The sequence below is a fragment of the Typopeltis vanoorti genome, chromosome 15, assembly GCF_054136105.1.
Source record: "Typopeltis vanoorti isolate ZY-2024b chromosome 15, IOZ_Tvanoo_1.0, whole genome shotgun sequence".
Lineage (NCBI taxonomy): Eukaryota > Metazoa > Arthropoda > Arachnida > Uropygi > Thelyphonidae > Typopeltis > Typopeltis vanoorti.
In genome coordinates this window covers 75946843-75970808 of record NC_143563.1, presented here as the reverse complement: position 1 = coordinate 75970808, position 23966 = coordinate 75946843, and the positions used below count along the sequence as shown (strand labels likewise).

At 35.4% G+C, this 23966-nt stretch overlaps 1 protein-coding gene across 1 annotated transcript in view; it reads left to right on the top strand.

Moving 5' to 3' along the window:
• LOC150098903 (serine hydroxymethyltransferase, mitochondrial-like) overlaps window positions 1–23966 on the top strand; it is a 206980-nt gene that overhangs the window by 122230 nt on the left and 60784 nt on the right. The window contains exon 8 of the mRNA XM_090405829.1: window positions 20841–21003. Within this exon, the coding sequence (XP_090261955.1) occupies window positions 20841–21003 (163 nt within the window). The remainder of the gene's footprint in view (window positions 1–20840; window positions 21004–23966) is intronic.

Below are 23966 nucleotides of genomic sequence, written 5' to 3'. Positions count from 1 at the left end.
CATGGCCAATGTTCTTTTGTAATCCTTTTTTGCTTTTCTTACCACACTCGTCACCCTTCTGGCCTGTGCTTTATACCGTTCATGTGCCTGCCGGTCACCCTTCTCCTTAAATTCCCTCCATAGTTGTTTCTTTTTTTGCAACTCAAGCTTAATGGTGTTATTCATCCATTTAACCCCTACTTGATTTATTATTCGGACTCTAGGTATACAGTCAGCCATTGCTTCATGCAAGCACTTCTTAACTACCTCCCATGCACTATCAACTTCTAGTCCTTGCAGTTGTACATGCCATGGCACTGAACCAATCAAACTCCTAAGCTTGTCATACTTTCCAGCCCTTGCTTATGTATGATGTGGTGTGGCATTGTCATCCATAAAAATGAGTTCTTAGTCTACGGCACCACACAGAACAATCAGATATGATGAAAACTTCATTGCAGTATCGTTCACCAGTCATAGTCTCTTTTCCAGCACTTGCAGCTGGATGCGCTTATTAAGCATAATGCCTCCCATTACCAAGACCCCAGAACCACTGTATCTATCCCTTTCAAGAACATATTCGCAATGGTAAGCAGTACCACTTTCACATCTAGATCAAATGTTCATCTAGAATTGGAGGAAAGACTAAAATGACTCATCTGTAAAGAGTACAGATGAGTCATTGGTAGCCCATTGGTGTGTTGTCCAATTTTTATGGATGCAACACCACTGAAAACATGCTCTACAATGAGCTGTGGATAAAGGGATGCCGATTACAGGTCTTTGCATGTATAGACCTACTTATCGCAGATGCCTTGCTACAGTTTGTCAAGATATCTACATACTTGTGCTTGAATGGAGGCTGACTTGCAAGCTGACCTGTCATGGTGCATCAATTACGTTTTGCTGTTATAACCAAAAATCTGTCTTTGTGCTCTGTGTCACAAAGGCAAGGGTGATCTCTTTGCAAACGTCTGGAACACATTTCATTGGTTTGAAATGCTGCCCAGAGCCTGGATACAACTCAATGTTAGATTCCAAACTCTCTGGCAATATCAGTAATTCTGTGGCCTTCTTCAGGCTCCAATAATTCTTCCCTGTGAAATCTAGATGATGTCTTTGGGACAATACAAGACATCCAAGTTTGTATCTTTATTCCTTCATGAAAAGAGCTTCCTTCAAACACAATTTTGCTTTTTTTGCCTGTTGAGTGCTACCATGTAACCCCTTTGTGTGCGATTCAAAATTTGAATGTGTACCCACTTTCTACTCAAAATCGTTAGTTATATAAATTGTCACAAGCCGATTTGTTAGAATATGCGGTTGTAATCATTTCATTGAGATTTCATTTCATTTCAGTTTGCAGGAGGATTTAAATAAGCTGGTAAAATGGGCAAAAGAAAATGGATGTCAGTTCAATGTGGAAAAGTGTAAACTCTTGCATTTTGGGATTAAAAGATTACCAGCTGTGTACTACATAGATGGAAAGGTACTCCAAGAGATTGATGAGGCTAGGGACTTAGGGGTATTGGTAGATAAGGAGATGAAGTTCAGAGGACACATTGCTAAGGTGTCCAAGATTGCACATAGGATTACTTGGTTGTTGAGGAACACACTGACATCCAGAGATAAAGAGGTTATTATTCCCCTTTATAAAGCATTGATACTTCCACATTTGGATTACTGTGCTCAGGTCTGGTCACCTGGATTCCTTGGAGATGAGGAGGCTGTGGAGAGGGTTCAGAGAAGAGTGACCAAGTTGGTGAGTGATATAAAAAATGCTCCCTACATTGATAGATTGAGAGCTTGTGGATTGCAGAGATTGGCTGATAGGCGAAGAAGAGGGGATATGATAGAAACATTCAAATTACTAAAAGGTTTTTATAGGATTGATGCAGGGGAAATGTTTCAGCTGTGTGATAGTGATGGAAGAACAAGAGGTCATCTCTGGAAATTAAAGAAGAGTGTGGTTAACAAAGGTGTCAGAACAAGGTTTTTTGCCTGGAGGGTGGTGAATGAGTGGAATTCATTGCCTGACTTTGTTGTGAGCTCTTCATCTGTAAATGAATTCAAGAAGAGATATGACAGATATTGTTTTGCTAGTTTGGGTCTCCCGCGATGAGTCTACTGACTCCATGGAGATACCCGTAATAATAATAATAATAATAATCTTCGGAAATAGTGTTTGTCCGTAGGTTTTGGATACCTGTGTGTGTTTTGAAAGTTTTATTTGCTTACACCTGGATAAAGGATTAAACCAAGAAAATAATTTCTTGACATCTTTAATTTAAAGTATAACTAAGTGAAAAAAAACTTTCAGTTGTCTTTCTCTAATCCAGAGTATTTTAGTAATGAGGTTTGACACCTTTTGACTACTTGTATATGGAAACATGACTTCTTCATTACTTCAACATTGTTATCACTTCTGCTTATGAGACCTCAATAAAGGTAAAAACCAGTCTAGTGACCTTCCTACAATGCATAGCATTATAAATGTCTGTAAGGATATGTGCTTTGCATTATGGGATATTAAGGCAATTAATGTGAAGTGATTAGCCACTATATACAAGTAGCCGCCCAGTCATGATGTTACTTCATGTTCAAATTTTTATTTGCTTATACTTGGATAAAGGATTAAACCAAGAATATAATTTCTTGGCATCTTTAATTTATAGTGTGTGTATTGTTAGTTATTCTTTTCCAAAAAGAATTCTTTTATTCAATAATCATGATATGTAGTTGTTTGCATAGTAGTATCTTTAAAACAGAAGTGTGTGTGTGTGTGTGTATGTATAATTTCCTTTTAAAGCTATGAAATATGGAAAGGCACATAGCATAGATGATATGACATGAAATACTGAGTTGATGTGTAGCTTGATGGAAACTGCATTTACATCTTATTGCTATTCTACACAAAGAAAGACTGTTCTTTGATTCTAGTTGCTGACCAGAGGCACAGGCAAGTAGGATGTCCCCTCTGATAACTTGGATTTTTAATTCCACATCTCAATGAAATGAACTGTGACATGCACTAATTAGGTAATATGAGTGTTAGGATTTTTAGTACACAGCAGGATTGCAACAGTTGCCTGCCATGCTTTCACTCTCTTCTGAAAATCCTTGATTTATTGATAAGTTGAGCTTGCTATCAGTAAATACTTGAAGGGTGGAGACTAGTTACCCACTGGTCTTCAAAAGTTAGGACTAATGGAGCTGTACCTTTTATTCCCTTTGAGGAATAAAAAGGTGTGAATTAATTTAAAATTTTTTTAAAGTAGCTACACTACATAATTCAGAATGTGTCTTATGGTCAAATTGGGATGACTAGATTAGAGCTATCATACTTCCCATCTATAAAAAGAGAAATAAAACAACGTGAAAATTACAGAGAAATAGAGGTGGTCGGGATCAGATTTTCACTTGGATCATTAGTTGAAAAATCATGAGAATATAACAAGGATCTGTACTTAAGTTTTATAGATCTGGAAAGAGTGTGCAACAAGGTGCAAGAGAAAAACTATATAGAACACTGCAATTATATAGGGAAACATTGTACAGAACAATACATAAGTCTGCAATTAGAATTGAGGGACATACAGAAAGGTGGTTTGATGTAAAATCAGGTGTAAGACAAAGGTGCACTAGATCTCCAGTCTTGTTCGTTCTCTGTATGAATCACACAATGAAAGAAAGTTGCATAAAACTGAATGCCACATTCGGAGATATCAGACTTAGTTCTCTGCTTTATAAAGATAATGTTGCACTCTTACACGAATCCTGTGGTCTCCAGGATAATTAACTAAATTGAATAACAGCTATTATAAATTTGGCATGAGAATTAGCAATAGAAAGATCAAAACTATGAAAATAGGTAGGGACGTTAGAAACTTCACATACATTCTCAGAGGAGAATATAAAAGTAAAATATTTCAGCTATTTAGGAACAATCTTTAGTGCAGATGGTAAATTAAATATGGAAATGGATGATGTAATAAGCAAAGCTGGTATGGTAGGGAGCCAATTGAATATATTTATATGAAATATGAGAGAAATTAGCCAAAACACTAAACATGCAAGATTGAAATCAGTTATAGATCTGAGAGCTGGTTTAGAAGGAAAACATTTGATCAAGTCTGAAGACCACAGATATAAGAATTCTGCGAAGAATTATGGGAGTGAACAGGTGGCAACAATGGCAAAAATCATATTAAAAATGAAGATAGGAACTGGACATTATCATTCAGTAATATGTGATCAGAGCTAATATCAGGCGGTACAGTACTGTCACTGTAGCATCTCAACACCTGTTGAAAAAGGAACCCATTATAAAATTTGATGTAGTAGAATTTTTCCTCTTTTTACATAGACTTTTACAGAGGTCGCAACTCGTAAACACACTAAACTAACTTTGTATTAATGTTGTAAATAATATAAAAGCCCATGTATTTAACCCCAAGGAATTAACAAAACAGAAAATGTCTAAATTGTAAAGCCTTAGAAATCGGCATAGTATTGATGTAGGAATTGTATATAATGTAAGTGCATTTTAATGTGATCAGAGTCAGCCTGATACCATCTTCAAGGACAGTGATAAAAGGCAGTATACTTCTGAAGTAATATCGCCTTTTTGAAAATAGGATTAAGTGTGTATATTCGGTGAGAACTAAAAGTGAGCTTTAATGTGAAGGTCAAGACGATTTGCACGGGAATGTTCGGGGGCCTCGACCCTTCGTCCATAGACCCGAGAAAATTGTATAAAGGTCATCTAGGAATAAAAGAAAAATGGAGGAAGAGAAGAGAGAACTTCAGATCGAGTCGATTCGTCGTGTTCATCAGTCCGATTGAAGGCCGCAAGGGACAGCCACGAGAGCTGTGAAACTACCGAAGGAAAAGAGAAGCAGGGCCAGCATGTATTGCCAGTAGGACAGTCTGCTAAGTGCCTTGATCGTCGGACCCCATAGGTCGATTCATAGATATTGGGAAAAATGTGCCCCAAGCCCAACGAGCCATCCAAGTGAGATGACGGTGATGACTGAATCCTTGCGTGGAAGTCAAAACCCTAAACGGATGGGAAGCCAAAGGAGCCTAAGAAGGAACTAAGAACAGGTGTATAATAGAGTTAAAGAATATATGTGAGTAAATTTTGTCGTGTTTGCTTATGATATGTGAATTTGACTGAGAATCCACGGGACATTTATTGTGTTTAACATAGGTCATAGTTCAGGACTGGAAAGTTACTCTAAGAATAATTTGTTCATAAATATAGTTGGAAATAATTGGTATAAATTATAGAACATGATATTCCTTGTTGAGAAGGGCTGATAGTTTTTCTTTGAATGTTGATAATATGTTGCATGACTCCGTGCATTTTCTAATTGTTAAATTGCTGAAGTTTTAAGCTTAGACTGGAGTTGAGAGGGAAAACTCTTTCTTATTGTTTGATAATGTATATTTGTAGTTTAGTTAAAATAAACATGTTTGCTTTGTTTACAAAGTGTACTGCCTAATCTTTATGCAATGCACTGTTTCTAAATAAATATGAACCTGTGAGCGAAGGAATTTAATGTTAGGCACGACTGTTAAAAAGGGCTTTAGTATAATTTCAGAGAGAACTTTATGGGAAGTATAATTATATCTATTAGCATGAGGAGAGCACTGGTGGTACAGTCGATAAAAACTAAATAAATCTCCAGAGTTCTCCCTGTATCAGAAAAATACTTATTCGTAGATATATTAAATTTAGTTTAAACCTTTATCCAAGTGTGAGCAAACAAAGTTTTCACCTGAAAATATCTTCAGGACTGGGGTAAGGTAGTACAACACTGGGAAACTCATTCCGGGCAACACCAGGCAACTCGCTCCTATCTCAGTATCTCCTGTAATGCAAAACACATCTCCTTGTGGATTAAAGGATTAAACTAAATTTATTATAGTCTAACCAAGTGAAAAATAAACTTTCAACTGATTCGTAGAGTAAAGCTAATAAAGGATAGGAAGTTAAAGAATAAAGAGTTAATAAGGCAGCAGAGATAAACTAATACAAGTAAAAGTAGAGTTGAGAAGAAAAATAATAATATAATAGAGAACCTTTAATAGAGAATATATCAGAAAAGATTAAAAATATAAATATAGAAAAGATCACATATAATAGTGACATGTAATGTTACACCTTCTTACGTATCAGTAAGATGGTTTCCTTTTTTTATATACATGCATCTGTATTTTAGAAACTTGCAGTACTCAGTTTGCAGTTTTCTATATGCACACAAAACATTATTTGCAAAACACCATTTTACAAGTTACAAATTTACAGATTATTCACGTTTATGTTTAACATTAAAACATAACTGACACATGGGAGGCTGCCCTTTACATCTTGAACAGTATGTTGTCACCTTCTTGGATTTCTGGCCTGTTGGTTGTCATCTACCAATCTTAGTACTCTTTACAGTGCTTATGAATTTTTTCTGATGGACTTTCCATTTTTCTCGGTTGACGATTTCTTGGTATTTTTGCTATGGCTTCGATATCATTGTGCTTGTATCTAAAAATTCCTTTATTATTCTCTCTGACTTGCAGGATGGAAAGATTTTACCATGGAGCTGAATTTTTTGTGAATAGTTCCTGTATTTTTTCTGGAACTGTATTTGCAGGTCCTGCAAATGTTCCTTGAAAGTCATTCCATGGTCTGAGAGATAAATACATTTCTGCTACAAGTCATCAGCATAGTTACTATTTTTTATAAATCCATTTCTGTATTGTAATGCCTGTTTTGTTCCCCATGGCTATGATTTCTCCAGAGTTCTGTGTTATCTTCATAACTTCTGACAAACTCTTTTTGTGATAGTTCCAGAGAGAAAATGTTCTTTTAGAGAGAAGCTCTTCAGCTAGGTTCAAACTTGTTTTTTTATTCAAAAAGAAAACCAAGCAGTTTCACAGTGATAGATTGAACATGGACAATACCACTTACCATGTCACCTTATCTGCATATGCAGATGTATGTGTAGCCATATGTAAACACAGCTTGTTAATTATGCAATATTTGTGAATTTTGCTGAAATGTTAAAAGACAAGCCTACCTTATCATGAAATTGTGCTATTGTCAATTATAACTTCCCCACTTGCAAAAATGTTTTTTTTTTTTTAAGTGCGAAACAACTTGTTTTAGCAGTTCTTAAATTTTATGCAAATGATAATAATCTCCACAGCATTGTTACAGAAATGCTGGTACTTCATATTGCAGAAATTTGTTGGTTGTGTATATTTGTCTTCCTTTAAGTATAAATTTATTTCAGAAACATGTAGAATTCCAAAGAGCAAGAGGATTCTATTCTTTTTTTTTCATTTCTTCTTTGGTTTTTTTTTTCAATGCAAATAAAAAAATATAATTTTTTTTTAAATGAACTATATATAGCCTTAGAGAGTTTTTTACCTTGGGTATAATATATTTTAAAGATACCAAGCTATTTTAAATATAAACCTGGTTTTTTTTTTTTTTTATTCCATTTCCCAGGTAAGCAAACAGACAAGTCAGTCAAGTTTGCACCTGCAAGTGTTGCAAGTCTAGCTGACCCTGCAGGTAGTGCAAGTCAAAGCAACTCGATTCGAGTAAAGGTAGAATAAGCTCTGATCACTATTCTTAATATTTACCTTTAATGCAAAGCACATCTCCTGGAGGAGATGCATGATGCTATGTATCAAAGGCAAGGGGCCACTACCCAGACCGGTTTCGACCTTTATTGAGATCTGGTCAGTGGGAGCCAGGCTAAGAAATACTAAGTTTTAAGTAATACAGAGCTTATAAATATTTTACCAAAACAAGTTACCATAAGGTGCTTTGACCTTATTAAATAAAAATCTCAGGATGAGAGATAGATGTAGAGAGTTTTTTACCTTGGGTATAATATATGTTAAAGATACCAAGCTATTTAAAATATAAACCTGGTTTTTTACTCCATTTCCCAAGTAAGCAAACAGACAAGTCAGTCAAATTTGCACCTGCAAGTGTTGCAAGTCTAGCTGACCCTGCAGGTAGTGCAAGTCAAGGCAACTCGTGGTAAAGATAGAATAGACTCGCACTACCTGCTAGGTCAGCTAGACTTGCAACACTTGCAGGCGTAAACTTGACTGACTTGTCTGTTTGCTTACTTGGGAAATGGAGTAAAAAACCAGGTTTGTATTTAAAATAGCTTGGTATCTTTAACATATACCCAAGATAAAAACTCTACATCTATCTCTCATCCTGAGATTTTTATTTAACAAGGTCAAAGCACCTTATGGTAACTTGTTTTGGTAAAATATTTATAAGCTCTGTATTACTTAAAACTTAGTATTTCTTAGCCTGGCTCCCACTGAGATCTCAATAAAGGTTCGAAACCAGTCTGGGTATGGCCCCTTGCCTTTAATACATAGCATCATACATCTCCTCCAGGAGGTGCTTTGCATTAAGGGTAAATATTAAGAATAGTGATCAGAGTTTATTCTACCTTTACCACGAGTTGCCTTGACTTGCACTACCTGCAGGGTCAGCTAGACTTGCAACACTTGCAGGCGCAAACTTGACTGACTTGTCTGTTTGCTTGGGAAATGGAGTAAAAAAAAACCAGGTTTATATTTAAAATAGCTTGATATCTTTAACACATATATAGCCTTGTTTCCATGCTGTAGGGTAGATGCAGATGAGTATATGAAAGACTGAACTGAAAATGTGAAATAGGTGTTAATTCTAAAGCACAAATTATAATACAGCAGGTGGAATACCATCAGAATGAAGATCACTTGGTGTTGAAGTGATTCAGGATTCTTTGATTTCTTTCTGTCAAAAGACCAAAGAAGATATGGATTACAACCAGTTACAATTACTGATGAACATATCTCTTAGTCCCTTATACTATGAAATCTACAATGTCATTAGTTAGGGAATGCAGAATGTACCGAAGATGAATTTTACAGCGGAAATGATGGAGAAGCTCGTAATTTCTACTGTATTCAATTTCCACCATTCGCAGAATGTGTAAAACACATTCTGCGAATGGTGGAAATTTAGGAATAACTCACTATATATATATATATATATATATATATATATTTTGTACTTCATCAGATGTGTTAGTGCTTTCTAAATGTAATAGACAAATAGGATCATCATTGGAATTATATATGCCATCTACCATTCTACTTTCATTCCATTTTTTTTCCTTGTCAACATCATCAGCTCTTATCTTATCTCTGAGATCACCAGATGCGATCATTTCCTTGTAAAACAGATGAATTCATTTTTATGCACTTAGGAATAAATGGATTTTTAGTCATATGTTTTCAGAAAACTGGAATAAGAATGGCCATGTATATTGAATAACATCACACACACACACACACAGAGAAAGAGAGAGATGCAAATAAGGTTGGTAACAGAAATATATTCTAAGAATTTTTGAAAATCTTGCATCCTATTCATCTATTCTTTTTTTCTCGAATAAGGACTAATGTTTGGATTATTTCAGAAATCTGAGAAGCCTTGTTTATTTAATTTTTTTTTTCTTGGAAATTACCTGGGATAAACAAAATGGAAATGAATCATGCAAAGTCTGTAAAAAGCTTCATTTTAAAACCTACATATATTAAACATTATAGGATATATTTGGGGGAGATAACAAAATCAAAGAAATTATGATTATTTTATAAAACCAACAGTGACTAGTTGTTGTGTGCATTTTTTATGTAATGTTTGTTAACATTTTTGATGACTGTAGGAGAGATAAGAATGGAAAAACTGTATCAATCAATTTAATATTTGAATTCACTGCAGGTATGCAAAATCATTGCAAGTCCAATGACTTGTTTGATAATTAGAATGCACAAGTGTATTTTTCTACACGTGGAATTTACATTGTCCTTCTGCTTTCTCACGCAGCTTATTTTTTTAAACAAAAAAAAATTCTTCAGTTATAGAAAATATAAGTGGTCATACCAGTCCTTAATATGTATACATAATATATATTCATAGTGTATATAGTGCACCTTGATATTGCTAAAGAAGAAAGGACTTTTGCTTGTAATGATAGTAATCCATGCCTTCTTTGGTCTTTTGACAGAAATCAGAAGAATCCTGAATCATTTGAACACAAAGTCATCTGGTTTGGATGGTATTCTTCCTACTGTATTATAATTTGTGCTTTAGAATTAACACCTATTTCACATTTTCAGTTCAGTCTACACTATAGCATGGAAACAAGCTTATATATAGTTCATTCCAAAAAAAAAAAAAAAAAAGAAAGAAAAAGTTATAAAAGCCAGACAGCAAAATATCCATTGCTGTAATTTCATTGCTTTCAGAAACCGTAGAGAAAGTCATCAATAGCCAATTTCTTTGCTATATGCAAGCCCAGTAGGGCCATGTCCGTATCTGAACTCTTAGCCATCACCACCACCCATAATAGGTCATATGCTACAAGAAGGCTTAGAGAACCACAGCAGACTTCTATCTTATGGTTTGCTTTTCAGTGTTTGCAATCTCAGATTGCAAACACTGAAAAGTGTTTTGTACAGGCATGTAGTGGGCAACTTCCTTTATAGTTGCCCACTACATGCCATGGTAATGGCTTCCTCATCTCAAATATCCACATTCTTCTTTTTGTATATGTGACCTTCTCTCACTAACCTCAAATTCTATTCATAGCTTTGCTAATGAAAACTAGCTCACTTTACTTTACTTTTGATAATACCCAGCTCTCCAAACATTATATTTCTGTACTTGGGCTGACTTATGTCTCTAACATTTCTCAGCACAAACATCTCAACCATAGTTCTTCAGTTTCCAAAAAAAATGAATTATACTTTTCTCATGACATTGCTTTTTTTACTGGTACAAGTGCTGACACTGTACAAAACCAAATTTCAAATCTGCTCAGCTTTGGAATCATGCATGCATTTGGGGTGGTGCACCAAAAGCCAGTTAAACGATGATCCCCTCCCACTCAGATTTGTTCCAGTCCTCACCTAGGCATTTGGTTTTTGCTTATGTCTTTCTATGTGTATTTTCATGGATGATGTTCTGCTGAACTTGCTTATCCATTTACTGTCTGGCTTGAAATTTACTTAATCAATTTCACTTCTCCCTTCATTCCAGAAGTTCTATTTTCTCCAACCACTTCAACTTTCAGCTGTTCAAGAGATGTGAATGGATTTCTTCCCTTTAAAGAACATTAAAACCTCAATCACGTTTGTTTATTTGCACAAATCATCCATCTAAACAAATGTTTGGAGATAAATACCTTAGAAATTAATGCATGTACATATTTTACATATTTTATTCCATGCACATGCATGGAATAAAATGTTTTGTAGTAATGTAGTTTTTTAAGGAAATTACAATGTAGACAAATATTAACCACAATAAATTTAATTAATACTTGCAATCTTTTTGGCAAAGTCAAATCTCCATCATTGGAAACACAATACAATATATCTGAACATGGGAACTACACTGAACATTGGGGCTGGGTGTTGCAACTGAAAGTAAGCTTGAAGTCTTCATAGTGTCCCCTAGTGGACTGAAATGGGTGTCCTTGGCTGTTGAGCTGAGGTATGGAGGACGAGAGCTTCCCAAATTTGGGGCTGTTTCATGCAACCAAATTTGTTGAAGTTTAGGTAGTTTCTTAGGGCAGATGCAGATTCAATGAAGAGTTTTTTGTAGTTATGTTTGCCGCAGTGGAGTAGCTTGACCATCTTCCAGCATATTCTGTGACAGGTGTCCAAAGCATAGTTTACAATTGCCAGGGACCGGGTAAACACCTGGCAGGTCTAGAGACTGTGGCTGGTCATTGGTGGAGTGGATAAGGGATACCAATTTTTTATATAGTCTGTAAATGGTTATAAGGTTGTATTTTTTTAAGGATTTTAGTTAGTTTTTCAGATGTGCTCTTCATATATGGTGATAGCTTTGGTGTAGTCTCTGTTCTGGAGAGGGGGGGGAGGGGGAGGGTGGTTATAGGATTTAAATATCTTTTGGATATGGTGGTAATTGTAGCCATTGGATAAAAAGGCTTTGAGAATGTGGTTAAGTTCAATGGAGAGGGCACTGTTACTATTCTAATTATCAAACCAAATTCATTAATCAATAATCAATTCCATGAGGGATACCAAGAACAGGCAAGGAGGGTGACTTGGTTGGTAAAGGTAGCAAAAGTGAAGTATGAGTAGCAGTTAGCTAATGAAGCCAAAAAGAATTTTAGGGAGTTCTTTCGATATGTAGCCAGCAAAAAAAAAGAAAAAAAAAATGATTATGGAAGGTTGACATTGATTGGATTAAATGGTATAAGAACAACTGCTGCATAGGATATAGTTGAGATTTTAATGAGCAATTCATAAAGGTCTTTCATTCTTGTCAATATGACATCATGGAGAGTTTGAGAGCAGTTGATGATGAGAAGAGACTGACTGTAAGTGAGCAAGAAGTATATGGGGAATTAAGCAAACTTGATGTTAATAAGGTTGTGGAACTTGATAATATAAAGGGTGTCCCAAAATTCATGCAAGATTTAAATTTAGCACCATTTGTGCGGTAAAGTGTTGCCAACGAGAAAAAAAAAAGACAGCGTGACAGCTGACAGTTCAGGATTATTAAAAATGGAGCGCTACACGAAAGAACTACGCATTTTCATTGTTAAGCAATATTTTAAAAATAATGAAGGTTTGGAAGCTACAGTTCGCAATTTGCGTACAAAATATGGTCGGAATAGTGATTTAACTTCATTAACTGTGAAAAGATTAATTAAAAAATTCAAGGAAACTGGATCAATTAGTGATCTTATACACTCTGGCTGTCCTTCAACAAGTCGTTCAACAGAAAACATCGAAGCAGTTCGTGAGAGTGTTGCTGAGAGTCCAGGAACATCAATTCGGCACCGTGGTCTTGAATTGGGCATTTCGAGAAGCTCTCTACAGCGTATTCTCATGAAAGATTTGCATCTTTATGCTTACAAAGTTCAATTGACTCAAGAACTGAAGCCTACTGACCACACACAGCGAAGAGAGTTCGTTGAATGGATTATGGAACAACAACAAGTGGATGCTTATTTTTCGAACAAAATCATCTTCAGCGATGAGGCTCATTTTCATCTTGATGGCTTCGTTAATCGACAAAATTGTCGCATTTGGGGTTCAGAAAATCCACGAGTGATTGTTGAGAAACAAATGCATCCACAACGTGTCACTGTTTGTGGATTTTGGGCTGGAGGCATCATTGGTCCATTCTTCTTCGAAAATGCTGCTGGTAAGGCAATAACAGTTAATGGTGCTCGCTATCGCGACATGATAATCCAGTTTTTTGTGCCTAAATTGCAAGATATGGATGTGGATGACATGTGGTTTCAACAAGACGGTGCCACATGCCATACAGCTCGAGAAACAATTCAATTACTGCATGAGTCATTTCCTGGTCGTGTAATTTCCCATTTTGGTGATCAGAATTGGCCGCCCAGATCATGTGACTTAACGCCGCTTTTTTCTTTGGGGTTTTTTGAAGTCTAAGGTTTATGCCAACAAGCCCATGACCACCCATGCCTTGAAGGAGGAAATTGAGCTCTGTATCAACGAAATTCAGCCACATTTATGCAAAACAGTCATGGAAAATTTCAACAAAAGAGTGCGTATGTGTCAGCAAAGCCGTGGAAGCCATTTACCTGATATGCTATTCCATGCATAACCCTATACTGTATACTTTATGAATCAATAAGAAATCAATTTTTAATTAAAAACCTGTGTTTTCTATCAAAATTACTTGCGTGAATTTTGGGATACCCTGTATATCACCATGTACTATGATAGAATGTGCCAGAGTTGGTATCTGCCTTGACATATTTGTTTGTTATGAATCTAGCACTGGATGAAGTTCCAAAGGAGTGGAAGGAAGGCAATATTGCACCACTTCATAAAGGAGGTGACAGAATTCAAACATCAAATTATAGGCCAATCTGTGTGTAAAGTGTTGTGGTTAAAGGGTTGGAAAGGCTGGTTGAGAATCAGGATCCAGAATTAGGTTGACAATAATGCAATTATTTATTACAATAAGGTAACTAGCATTTGACATGGGTGATGGATACACTGTAGTATATTTAGACTTTGCAAAGCCTTTGATAGATTATCATATGATAAATTGATATTCAAACTAGAGCAGATGGGTTTGAATATTAGACTGGTGTATTGGATCAGAGATTGGCTATCTCATAGGTATCAGCAAGTTGTGTATGGGGGAGCAATATCCCTGAATAGGAGTCACCAGTGGTGTGCCTCAGGGGTCTGTTTTAGGGCCGTTGCTGTTTAACCTGTATGTTAATGATAATGGGAAGGATTTGAATGGGGATATACAGTTGTTTGCAGAGATGCAAAGTTGGGATGAACTATTAGGAGTAGAGCAGATGTTGTGGCCTTACAAGAAGACTTGAATAGATTGAGTGAATGGACATGGTTGTTGGGATGCTCAATGTTGCAAAATGTAAGGTTTTAAAATTTGGAAAACAAAGATGGGATGTAGAATTTACTCTTGGTGGGGTTATATTGTTGGAAGTGAAGAAAATAAGAGATCTTGGGGTGATGGTGGGTAGGGATCTGAAATTTGGAGGACACGTTGCCAAAATTGTGAGGACAACACAACAAATTCTGGGAATGATGCAAAGGACATTGATTTGTAGAAGTAAGGAGATTCTTGTTCCATTGTATAAGCCTCTGGTTAGGCCACACATGGACTACTGTGTGCAGATTTGGTCACCTGGTTTTCAAAAGGATGATGAGATATTGGAAGGGGTCCAGAGGCAACTGATTAAGAGAGTTTCTGACCTCTGGAAAGTTGAATATGAAGAAAGGTTGAGAAAATGCAATTTATAGAGTCTAGTGGATAGAAGGGAAAAGGATGATATGATAGTGATGTACAAGTTGTTAAGAGGTTATTACAGGATCAATGTTGAAGTGGTTTTTCATAAAATGGTGGGAGATCAGGGAGAACAAGAGTTTATCCCTGGAAGCTGAATAAGGAGGGTGTGAACAAGGGAGTGAGAAGCAGATTTTTTGCATGCAGTTGTGAATGATTTGGAATGTCTTGCCTGAGAGTGTGGTGTCTGCAGAAAATTTTAACGTGTTTAAGGCACAGTATGATGATGAGTCTGACTCCCTGGGATCTTAGGGTACTACTACTACTAATAATACCATTGGGGAGGGGATGACTTTGTGAATGTATCTACCAGTGTGTGTGTGGGGGGGGGGGGTTGCAAATGGAGAATGTCATAAATCCATCAGGCTGGCATGTAATTAAAGTGTCTCAGAAGGGGAGACTATTGTTATGTTCCTTTTCTAAGGTGAACTGGATCCTGGGATTGATTGTTTAGATGTGTTTAAAAAAGGGTTGATTACCCAGACAATGTGGCCAAATCGAGAACACATCTAGGAAGAGTAGTCAAACAGCTGGGCAAAGTTTTAGCCTTTGTCTTCAAAGGTCTCCATGAAGTAATTATCTGGAGAGGGGGGGGAGAAAGCAGAGAGCCCATGGCTGTTCTCTCTATTTGTAGAATTTTTCTTACCAAACATATTAGCCAGAGTTCATGATGGTGAATTTAAACAGGGCTGATATATCTGGAGGTAATTCAAGTTGAATAAGGTCTAAAGTGCCTCTAAGTGGGACATCGGTGAACAGAGAGGAGACATCAAAACTGACTATAATGTCAGTGTGCTGGAATGTGAGGTTTTTCATACTGTTTCTTGTGTGATGGAGTTTTGTCAGTATATTGTGGAAGCACTTTGGCTAAATGTTTGGCTGATTTGTATGTGGGTGAATCAGTGGCATCTATAGTTTGGGTAGTCCACATATATCTGGGAGAGTCTAGAATTGTATGGTTCTAGTTTATTATTAATTTCAACAGTTAAGTAGGTGGCCAATTTAAGGAGTCTCTGAAGTGATCTGATCTGTGTACCAATACACAGATCAGATCATAATAATAGTGTAAGGGAAGGAGGTTGAGCAACCTTTAAGCAAAAAGGCAAGTTTTAGTGTATAATCATGATTAATCATGGTGATGTAACCATACTTCAGCCTCATTACTCTATGCAGTGCCTGCATGCACATACCATATTGTATTGTGTTCCCTGATGATAACAATTTGATTTTGCTGAAATATTGGAAATATAAATTAAATTTATTGTAGTTAATATTACTTTTGATAATTTCTTTAAAAATTATAGTTATGGCCAATGTATAAGCCTTACCGCCAGCATGGAATAAAATGTTAATAAATACATAAAGTATAATTAAGTTTGTTAGTTGTGTTTTTCACTAACATGACCAATAATGAAATAGCTTTAATTATTGGTTGTGCAGTGAATGTAAGTGTAATCAGTGTTTTCTTGTACATCCTGAAAAATTATGGCAGGTCATCTAGTAAGTTTCATTTGAGATAAAAGCCAAAAAGAAAAAATCATGAACTAGTAGATGAATGGATAGAATTTCTAATTTTTAGAATGCACAAATGTAAGCATTTTTTACTTTCTGAATCCTGAATGACCATCACTGGCAGCTGTATTGCAGCAGTGCATAAATTACAAAACTGTATGATGGAGTGATGCAACATATTGAGAAGAAAGCTGTTGCACATTCACAGTTGCACACCTCCACTTATGCCTAGTGTAATGTACTTATCACCATTGAGACCACTTCAGGCTTTCAGTGACAGCAGGGTGGTATTCTCTCAAGATCTTAGATAAGCCACTCAAGATATCCAGAAATCTCAGATTTTGTATCATCTTTGTAATTTCTTATACCTTTCACAGATTATCTTTCTTCTAAGTCTTTAATCCAGAACATTTTGCCACTTTTGTGATATTTATCCTCTTTATTCTTACCATTCACTTCCCATACTTTTTTATCCACATTTTATAGATTGCTTTGCTTTCTTACATTTTTCTCTGTATTATCTTGTGTATATGCTGACCAGGTGCTTCTGATATTCTTTATTTTTTACATGACTGCCTCCTTAACTTTCTATGTTCACTATTGAGTTCTGATTTTTCTATCTTTGCAGAAAACTTCAAAAATGATTGTCTTAAAAACAAAAATCAGACTTGGAGACTCACTGGCAGACTGAAGAAAACGTTGACTGTTTTAATTTCCAGACATGCACCAAGGTTTGATTTTTGTTTTCAAAACTCTTTTTTTTTTTTGTTTAATAATATTTTTAAATTTGGGTTTACAGTTCACCTCTGAAATATGCCTGACTTTCTTTTTTAAACTTTCTTGCACACTTTTCTTTTCAATACGATATTCAATTTCTTCCTGCTCAAAACTAAATGGCGAGCGCTTCCTCTCGGCAATAATAATATAACATAGTCAGGGAGACTTTCCTTATAGGCTTTCTCTCTGTGTGAATTTCTGCACAACTTTATGTTGGAACTTGGTATTAATAATGATTATTCATGTCCTGAACAGAAATTGAGCAGGTACTTACCATTATTATTGTTATCTTTGCTCTTTTCTCCAAATTTTCCAAATACATTTGTGTGTCTGGTATTCATTCCTTGCTCTAATATTTAGATCTCCAACAAAGACAGGTTTTTCTTTGTCATCTGTCATCACATCTTCCTTAGCAGTACCAAAGGCACAAATCCCATTGTCCAATCTCTCATTTTAGTGTTTGTCAACATCACTTAACCTGATATTGCTACCATTCAAGATTATGTTCTTGTTTAGTGTTGAATATTTCCACTTGTTCCTTTCCCTAATAATTATTGCCTGAATATGTCATCTTGTATTTGATAATTCAGAAGCTTATTTATTTTTCAGTAATGCTGATTATGTTAGCATAGCACTTTAAATTTTCTGCCAGTTCTGCTTTTCCATTGATACTTCTTGCATCAAAGGGCATGTCTTAAATTCTGATGGTAAGTTAGTTTCCAGTAGCTGACTTTGCTGTTTATCCTATTTCCTGATGAAAATTGCAATGTCTTGTTTTAATGTAAGCCAACGCAGAATACAATTTGATCAGCTGATTCTTGTTCCATTCATTGTTTAGGTAGATATGTATTAATGGAGGATTAAAAATTAATTCTTCATGGTGAGGACTACAGAAATAACCCTCACTACAAGAAGTGAGTTATAGAAATACTACTACCAAAAAAAAAAATAAAAAATTCTAAAGAAGTTCCTAGATGTCTAGAGTAATTACTTTGAAAGACTGCTAAATGAACCAAGCAGTGACAGAACTGTACTAGAAAATTTTCAGGAGGAATGCAAAGAGGAGTACATATCAATACTTGAGGTAGAAAAAGCTGTAAAAAACTTGAATGTGGATAGGCAGCTGGAGTAGATGATATTTGACCAGAAATGTTTAAGTATGGAGGTATGAAAGTTTTGCAGTGGCTATACTGCATAATTCAGAGGGCCTGGAGAGAAGTTTGAATTCCCAATGATTAGAGTAGAGCTCTCATAGTACCCCATCTATAAAAAAAAAAAAAAAAAAAAAAAAAAAAAAAAAAAAAAAAAAGAGAGAAACTTGGAGAAGAACAAGCTGGGTTCAGGCCAAATAGAGATTGACAAGATCAGATTTTCACTATAGTTTATTTTTATGGATAGTTGAGAAATCATGGTAATATGATAAGGATCTCTACCAAAGTACAGATCCTTGTTTTGTAGATCTGGAAATGGTATATGACAAGGTGCCCAGAGGAAAGCTTTTTCAAAACACTACAATTATATGGGGTGAATGGAACATTATACAAAGCAATACATAGTCTATATTTAAGTTGTCGGTCATCAGTTAGAATTGAAGGAAATACAGGAAGATAGTTTGATGTAAAATCAGGGGTAAGACAAGGATGCACATTATCTCCACTATTAAGCCTGATATTAGAATTGTAGATGTCAAACTTGGCTCTTTGCTTTATGCAGATTGTTATGCAGTTGTACTCCTGAATACATCTAGTGCAGGTCTCCAAGATTCTCTAACTAAATTGATTAACAGCTGTAACAAATGTAGCATGAAAATCAGCAAGAACATAGAACACTTCAGCTACATTCTGAATGGAGATCCTATAGAACAAATTAAATATTTCTGCCATTTTGGCATATTTTTTAGTGAAGATGGCAGGTTAAATCTGGAAATAGACAACAGAATAAGCAAAGCTGGTATGGTGGGTAGCTAGCTGAACAAATTTATATGGAAGAAGAGAGAAATTAACCAAAACACCAAATTATCTATTAACTGGTTTGAACAAGACTGTGTTCAAACCAGTTTTAAGTTATGGATCTGAGAATTGTTTAGAAATAAAACACTTGATTTGAGACCATGAATATGAGAGTTCTTAGAAAAATTAGGGGCCTGAATAGATGGCATCAATGGTAGAATCATGTTAAAAATGAAGACATTAGGATTGAACTTGACATTATTTGCATAGAAGAATGTGTCAGCAGATTTTTTGTTAATAGTAAACAGTGTAATATTACAGTACACGAAGCAGACTTAGAATAACATCTTCTCCTATATTATATTTGTAAATTTAGGGACACAAAAACACACTTGTTGAACAGATCATTTTATTAATTACTAATAAAATAAAACTTGACGTTTCGACCCCTGTATCGAGGTCATCATCGGAAGAATACAAGTGTATAAGGAACCAAACTACATGCTCATGCCCTGTATACTGGTAAACTAAATCTATGTAGTTAATTAATCCTTTTCCCTAGCCTGACCTCTAGTGATAAAAAATAAATAATAAAATAAAATAAAAAAAATAAAAAATAATAAATACAACTACAATAAACTGCTAAAGTCCTCATGTATTAATATTCTTCTGGATAGTCTGATTGTTATAATATGATTTCTTTCAGTTGCTGTTGAATGTTACAAACACTTCACCGGGTTGTCTTCTTGTAGTGGGATTTTTCTATGGCTAGTTTAGGTTGTTATACAGGTTGTAGATGGGTCCTCCACATTCTTGAAATGGTTAGGCCATCATTTTTGTTGAGATGTCCTAACCATTTCAAGAATGTGGAGGACCCATCTACAACCTGTATAACAACCTAAACTAGCCATAGAAAAATTCCACTACAAGAAGACAACCTGGTGAAGTGTTTGTAACATTCAACAGCAACTGAAAGAAATCATATTATAACAGTCAGAACTATCCAGAAGAATATTAATACATGAGGACTTTAGCAGTTTATTGTAGTTGTATTTATTTATTTTATTTTATTTATTATTTTTATTTATTTTTATTTTATTATTTATTTTTTTATTTTTTATCACTAGAGGTCAGGCTAGGGAAAAGGATTAATTAACTACGTAGATTTAGTGTACCAGTATACAGGGCATGAGCATATAGCTTGGTTCCTTATACACTTGTATTCTTCCGCTGATGACCTCGATACAGGGGTCGAAACGTCAAGTTTTATTTTATTAGTAATTAATAAAATAATCTCTTCAACACGTGTGTTTTTGTGTCCCTAAATTTACAAAATGAGTGCTGATCACCGTGTAACCTTAAAAGAAACAATTCTTCTATATTACAAAGGCATAATACATATGGCACTCAAATGTTTCTTCAGAATTTTTGTTTTTTGCTGAAGAGTTGTTGTGGAATTTTTTGGCATAACCAATGTTAACTGCATTCAAATTTGCACCATGATGGTTATTCATTGTTAATGAACTTCATTGTATTTTAATAATGCTATTGTATTGTATTGTAGAATATTATATTGAATATAATAAATATCATAACATTTTAATGATATTTATGAATTGATGAATATTAAATCTTGTTTTAGCTGTAAAAATAATGTGCATTACTGTACAAGCTTGTTATATCTATATTTCAATTAGAGCAGGTATGATATTTTATCGAAAAGGCATAAAGGAAGTTGATAAACATGGAAAAGAAATAAAGTACAATTTCCAACAGGAAATTGATTTTGCAGTTTTTCCAAGCTTGCAAGGAGGTCCACATAATCATGGGATTGCTTCAGTAGCTGTAGCTTTGAAACAGGTGGGTCAATAATATTCATCATGCTCTTTATGTGTCTTGAATAGAAAATATGAGGTGCATCCAGAAAGTAAAGTCTGGTCAAGAATGAAAAGCAAAACTAGTAGAAAAGAAGAAAGTTTTATTATATACTAAAATATCTACATATATATAATTTATTTTCCACATAGTTCCTGTTGACTTCCTGGCATTTTTGGTGTTGTGGCACCAGCTTCTTCATATCTCATCAAAAAAAAATAAGTCTGCTGTTAGTGAGTTCAAGCACTGAGTCACGCTGTTCTTCAGTTCCTCATCTCCTTCCAAGCGCCCACATGGAACCACTGCTTCATATGCAGGAACAAGAGGCAATCACTGTGCAAGGTTGAGGCTATAGGGTGGGTAGTAGAAAAGTTTCCACCTAAACTTCTGAATTTGCTGAACAGTTCGAGCCACAATGTGAATTTGCAAGATCATGCAAAAGCATGATTCCTTATGACAGCATTCCTCGTCTTTTGTTCTGAATTGTTTGTCTGAGTTTCTTCAGCATTTCATAGTGCACATTAGCATTAATTGTAGTTCCTCACTGAAGAAAATCAACATGCAAGAGCTCTTTTTGGTCCCAGAAGTAGTAACCATCATTTTTTTGACTGACAGTGCCTGTTTATTTTATTATTATTATTTTTTTTTTATTTCGGAGATGATGAATGGCACCACTGCACTGATTGTTGTTTTCACTCAGCGCTTCTGTATGAAATCCACATTTCGTCACCAGTCACAATACAAGAAAAAAAGGTTCATCTCCATCATTTTCGCCATCATCATCATCATCAAATTCCTGCCATGTACCTTCAAGGGGTGTACAGGATATGATAGTACTACATGAAAAAAATTACATCATTACTTACTTCCTATCTACAATTTTCCTCCAAATCAGTCTGTTACTTGTCAAGACTCCAACATTATCAGATCTTATATTTCTATCGTCTAAGGCACTTTTGTACCATATCAATCCACCTATATCTTGTTCTTCCTCTGGGTCGTTTTGCTGCCAACCTGGCAGAGAACACTTGTTTTGCTAATCTTTCTTCGCCCATTCTGTTTAAGTGACCATACCACCTGAGATTAGCTCTGCTAACGCATTCCTGGATGCTGACAATGTCAAGTTCTTTCCTAATATCCTCATTTTTAATATGATATTGCCATTGATGCAATCTGTTCACGCCTATAATCTTTTTCAGGACTCTCACATCTGCGGTCTCTAGTCTTTGGTCAAGTATTTTACTTCTGACCCAGCTCTCAGATCCATAAGTTAAAACTGGTTTGAACACTGTCTTGTATACAGCTAATTTAGTGTTCCGACTAATTTCTCTCTTATTCCATATGAATTTATTCAATTGACTTCCCACCATACTAGCTTTGCTGATTCTGTTGTCTATTTCTATATTCAATTTACCATCTTCACTAAAAATCGTGCCTAAGTAGCTGAAATGTTTTACTTGTTCCACAGGTTCTCCATTCACAACACAGTTGACATTTTCAATGATTCTGCCTATTTTCATTGTCTTTGTCTTTTTATTGCTGACCTTCATACCATATCTATTACAACAGTTATTCAATTTAGTCAGAGAATCTTGCAGACTTGTAGCGGATTTATTTAGAAGTATAACATTGTCCACATAAAGCAAAGAGCTGACATTAGCATCTCCAATTTTGATATCATGTTTAATACCACTTTCCTTCATAATGTGATCCATATAGATAATGAATAACAGAGGAGATAATGGAGTTCTAATTTTTATGTCCTTGCAAACAACTTCACCATATGCTTCTCTAGCTGAATCAATCACGGCTTTCTTCAAAGCTTGCCACTGAATCTCCAAGGTTTGATTCCTGTTCTCAAACTCTTTCATTTTTTTTTTCAATAAACTTTGTGTATTTTAGTCTACAGTTCACATCTGAGAGCTGCTCAACTTTTATTCGCTTTTAAACTTTCTTACATGTTATTCTTTCCAATATGAAATTCAATTTTATCCTGCTCAAGACTAAATGGTGATCACTTACAATTTCAAATCCTCTGTACACCCTTGTGTCCTTCACCAGCGAGGAAACATCACTATCTACAACATAGTCAATGAGACGTTTCTTATTCCTTGCCTCTTCTCTCTATGTGAATTGGTGCCCATTTTTATGTTGGAACATGGTGTTAGTAATAACCAGTCCATGTCCTGAGCATAAATCCAACAAATATTTGCCATTATTATTAGCTTTGCTCTTTTCTCCAAATTTTCCCAATATATTTTTGTATGTCTGACAATCATTTCCTACTCTGCTATTTAGATCCCCAACAAGGACCAACTTTTCCTTTTTTATTGTGTCAGATGCTTTCTTTAAAGCATTAAAAAATTCCTCCACTTCTACCTTAGTGGGACCATAGGCACAAATAAGTCTCATTGTCCAGTTCCCCATTCTGATATTTGCCCACATCACTCTACTTGAGACTGCCTGCCATTCAAGAAGATTAGCCTCGTATTTAGTATTGAATACTATGGCTACTCCTTCTTTTCCTTGATTGTCATTGCCTGAATATAACATTTTGTATTTATTGCTCAGAAAGATCTCACCAGTTTTTGTCTTTTTTGTTTCAGTCACCCCTATTATGTGGATCTGGTACTTATCTAATTCCTCAGCTAGCTCCATTTCTTTGCCATTCAGGCTTCTTACGTTGATAGTACCAGTCTTTAACTCTGGTGATGTTGAGTTGGGGTGTGTTTTCAGATTTGTTCCAGTTGCTGACTTTTCGCTGCTCCCTGGTTCCCTGGAGAAAACAATGGGGGGGGCTTGCTTAACCAGGCGACGCCCCAGCCGGCATGAAATTTTGTCTTATTGTACCATCATTTTTTATTTTGGTTTAACCAATAAGAATACAGTTTGGTCAGCTAAATCCCAAATTGCCAGCCCATCCTTGTTCGTTCAGTATCCAAGTAGAT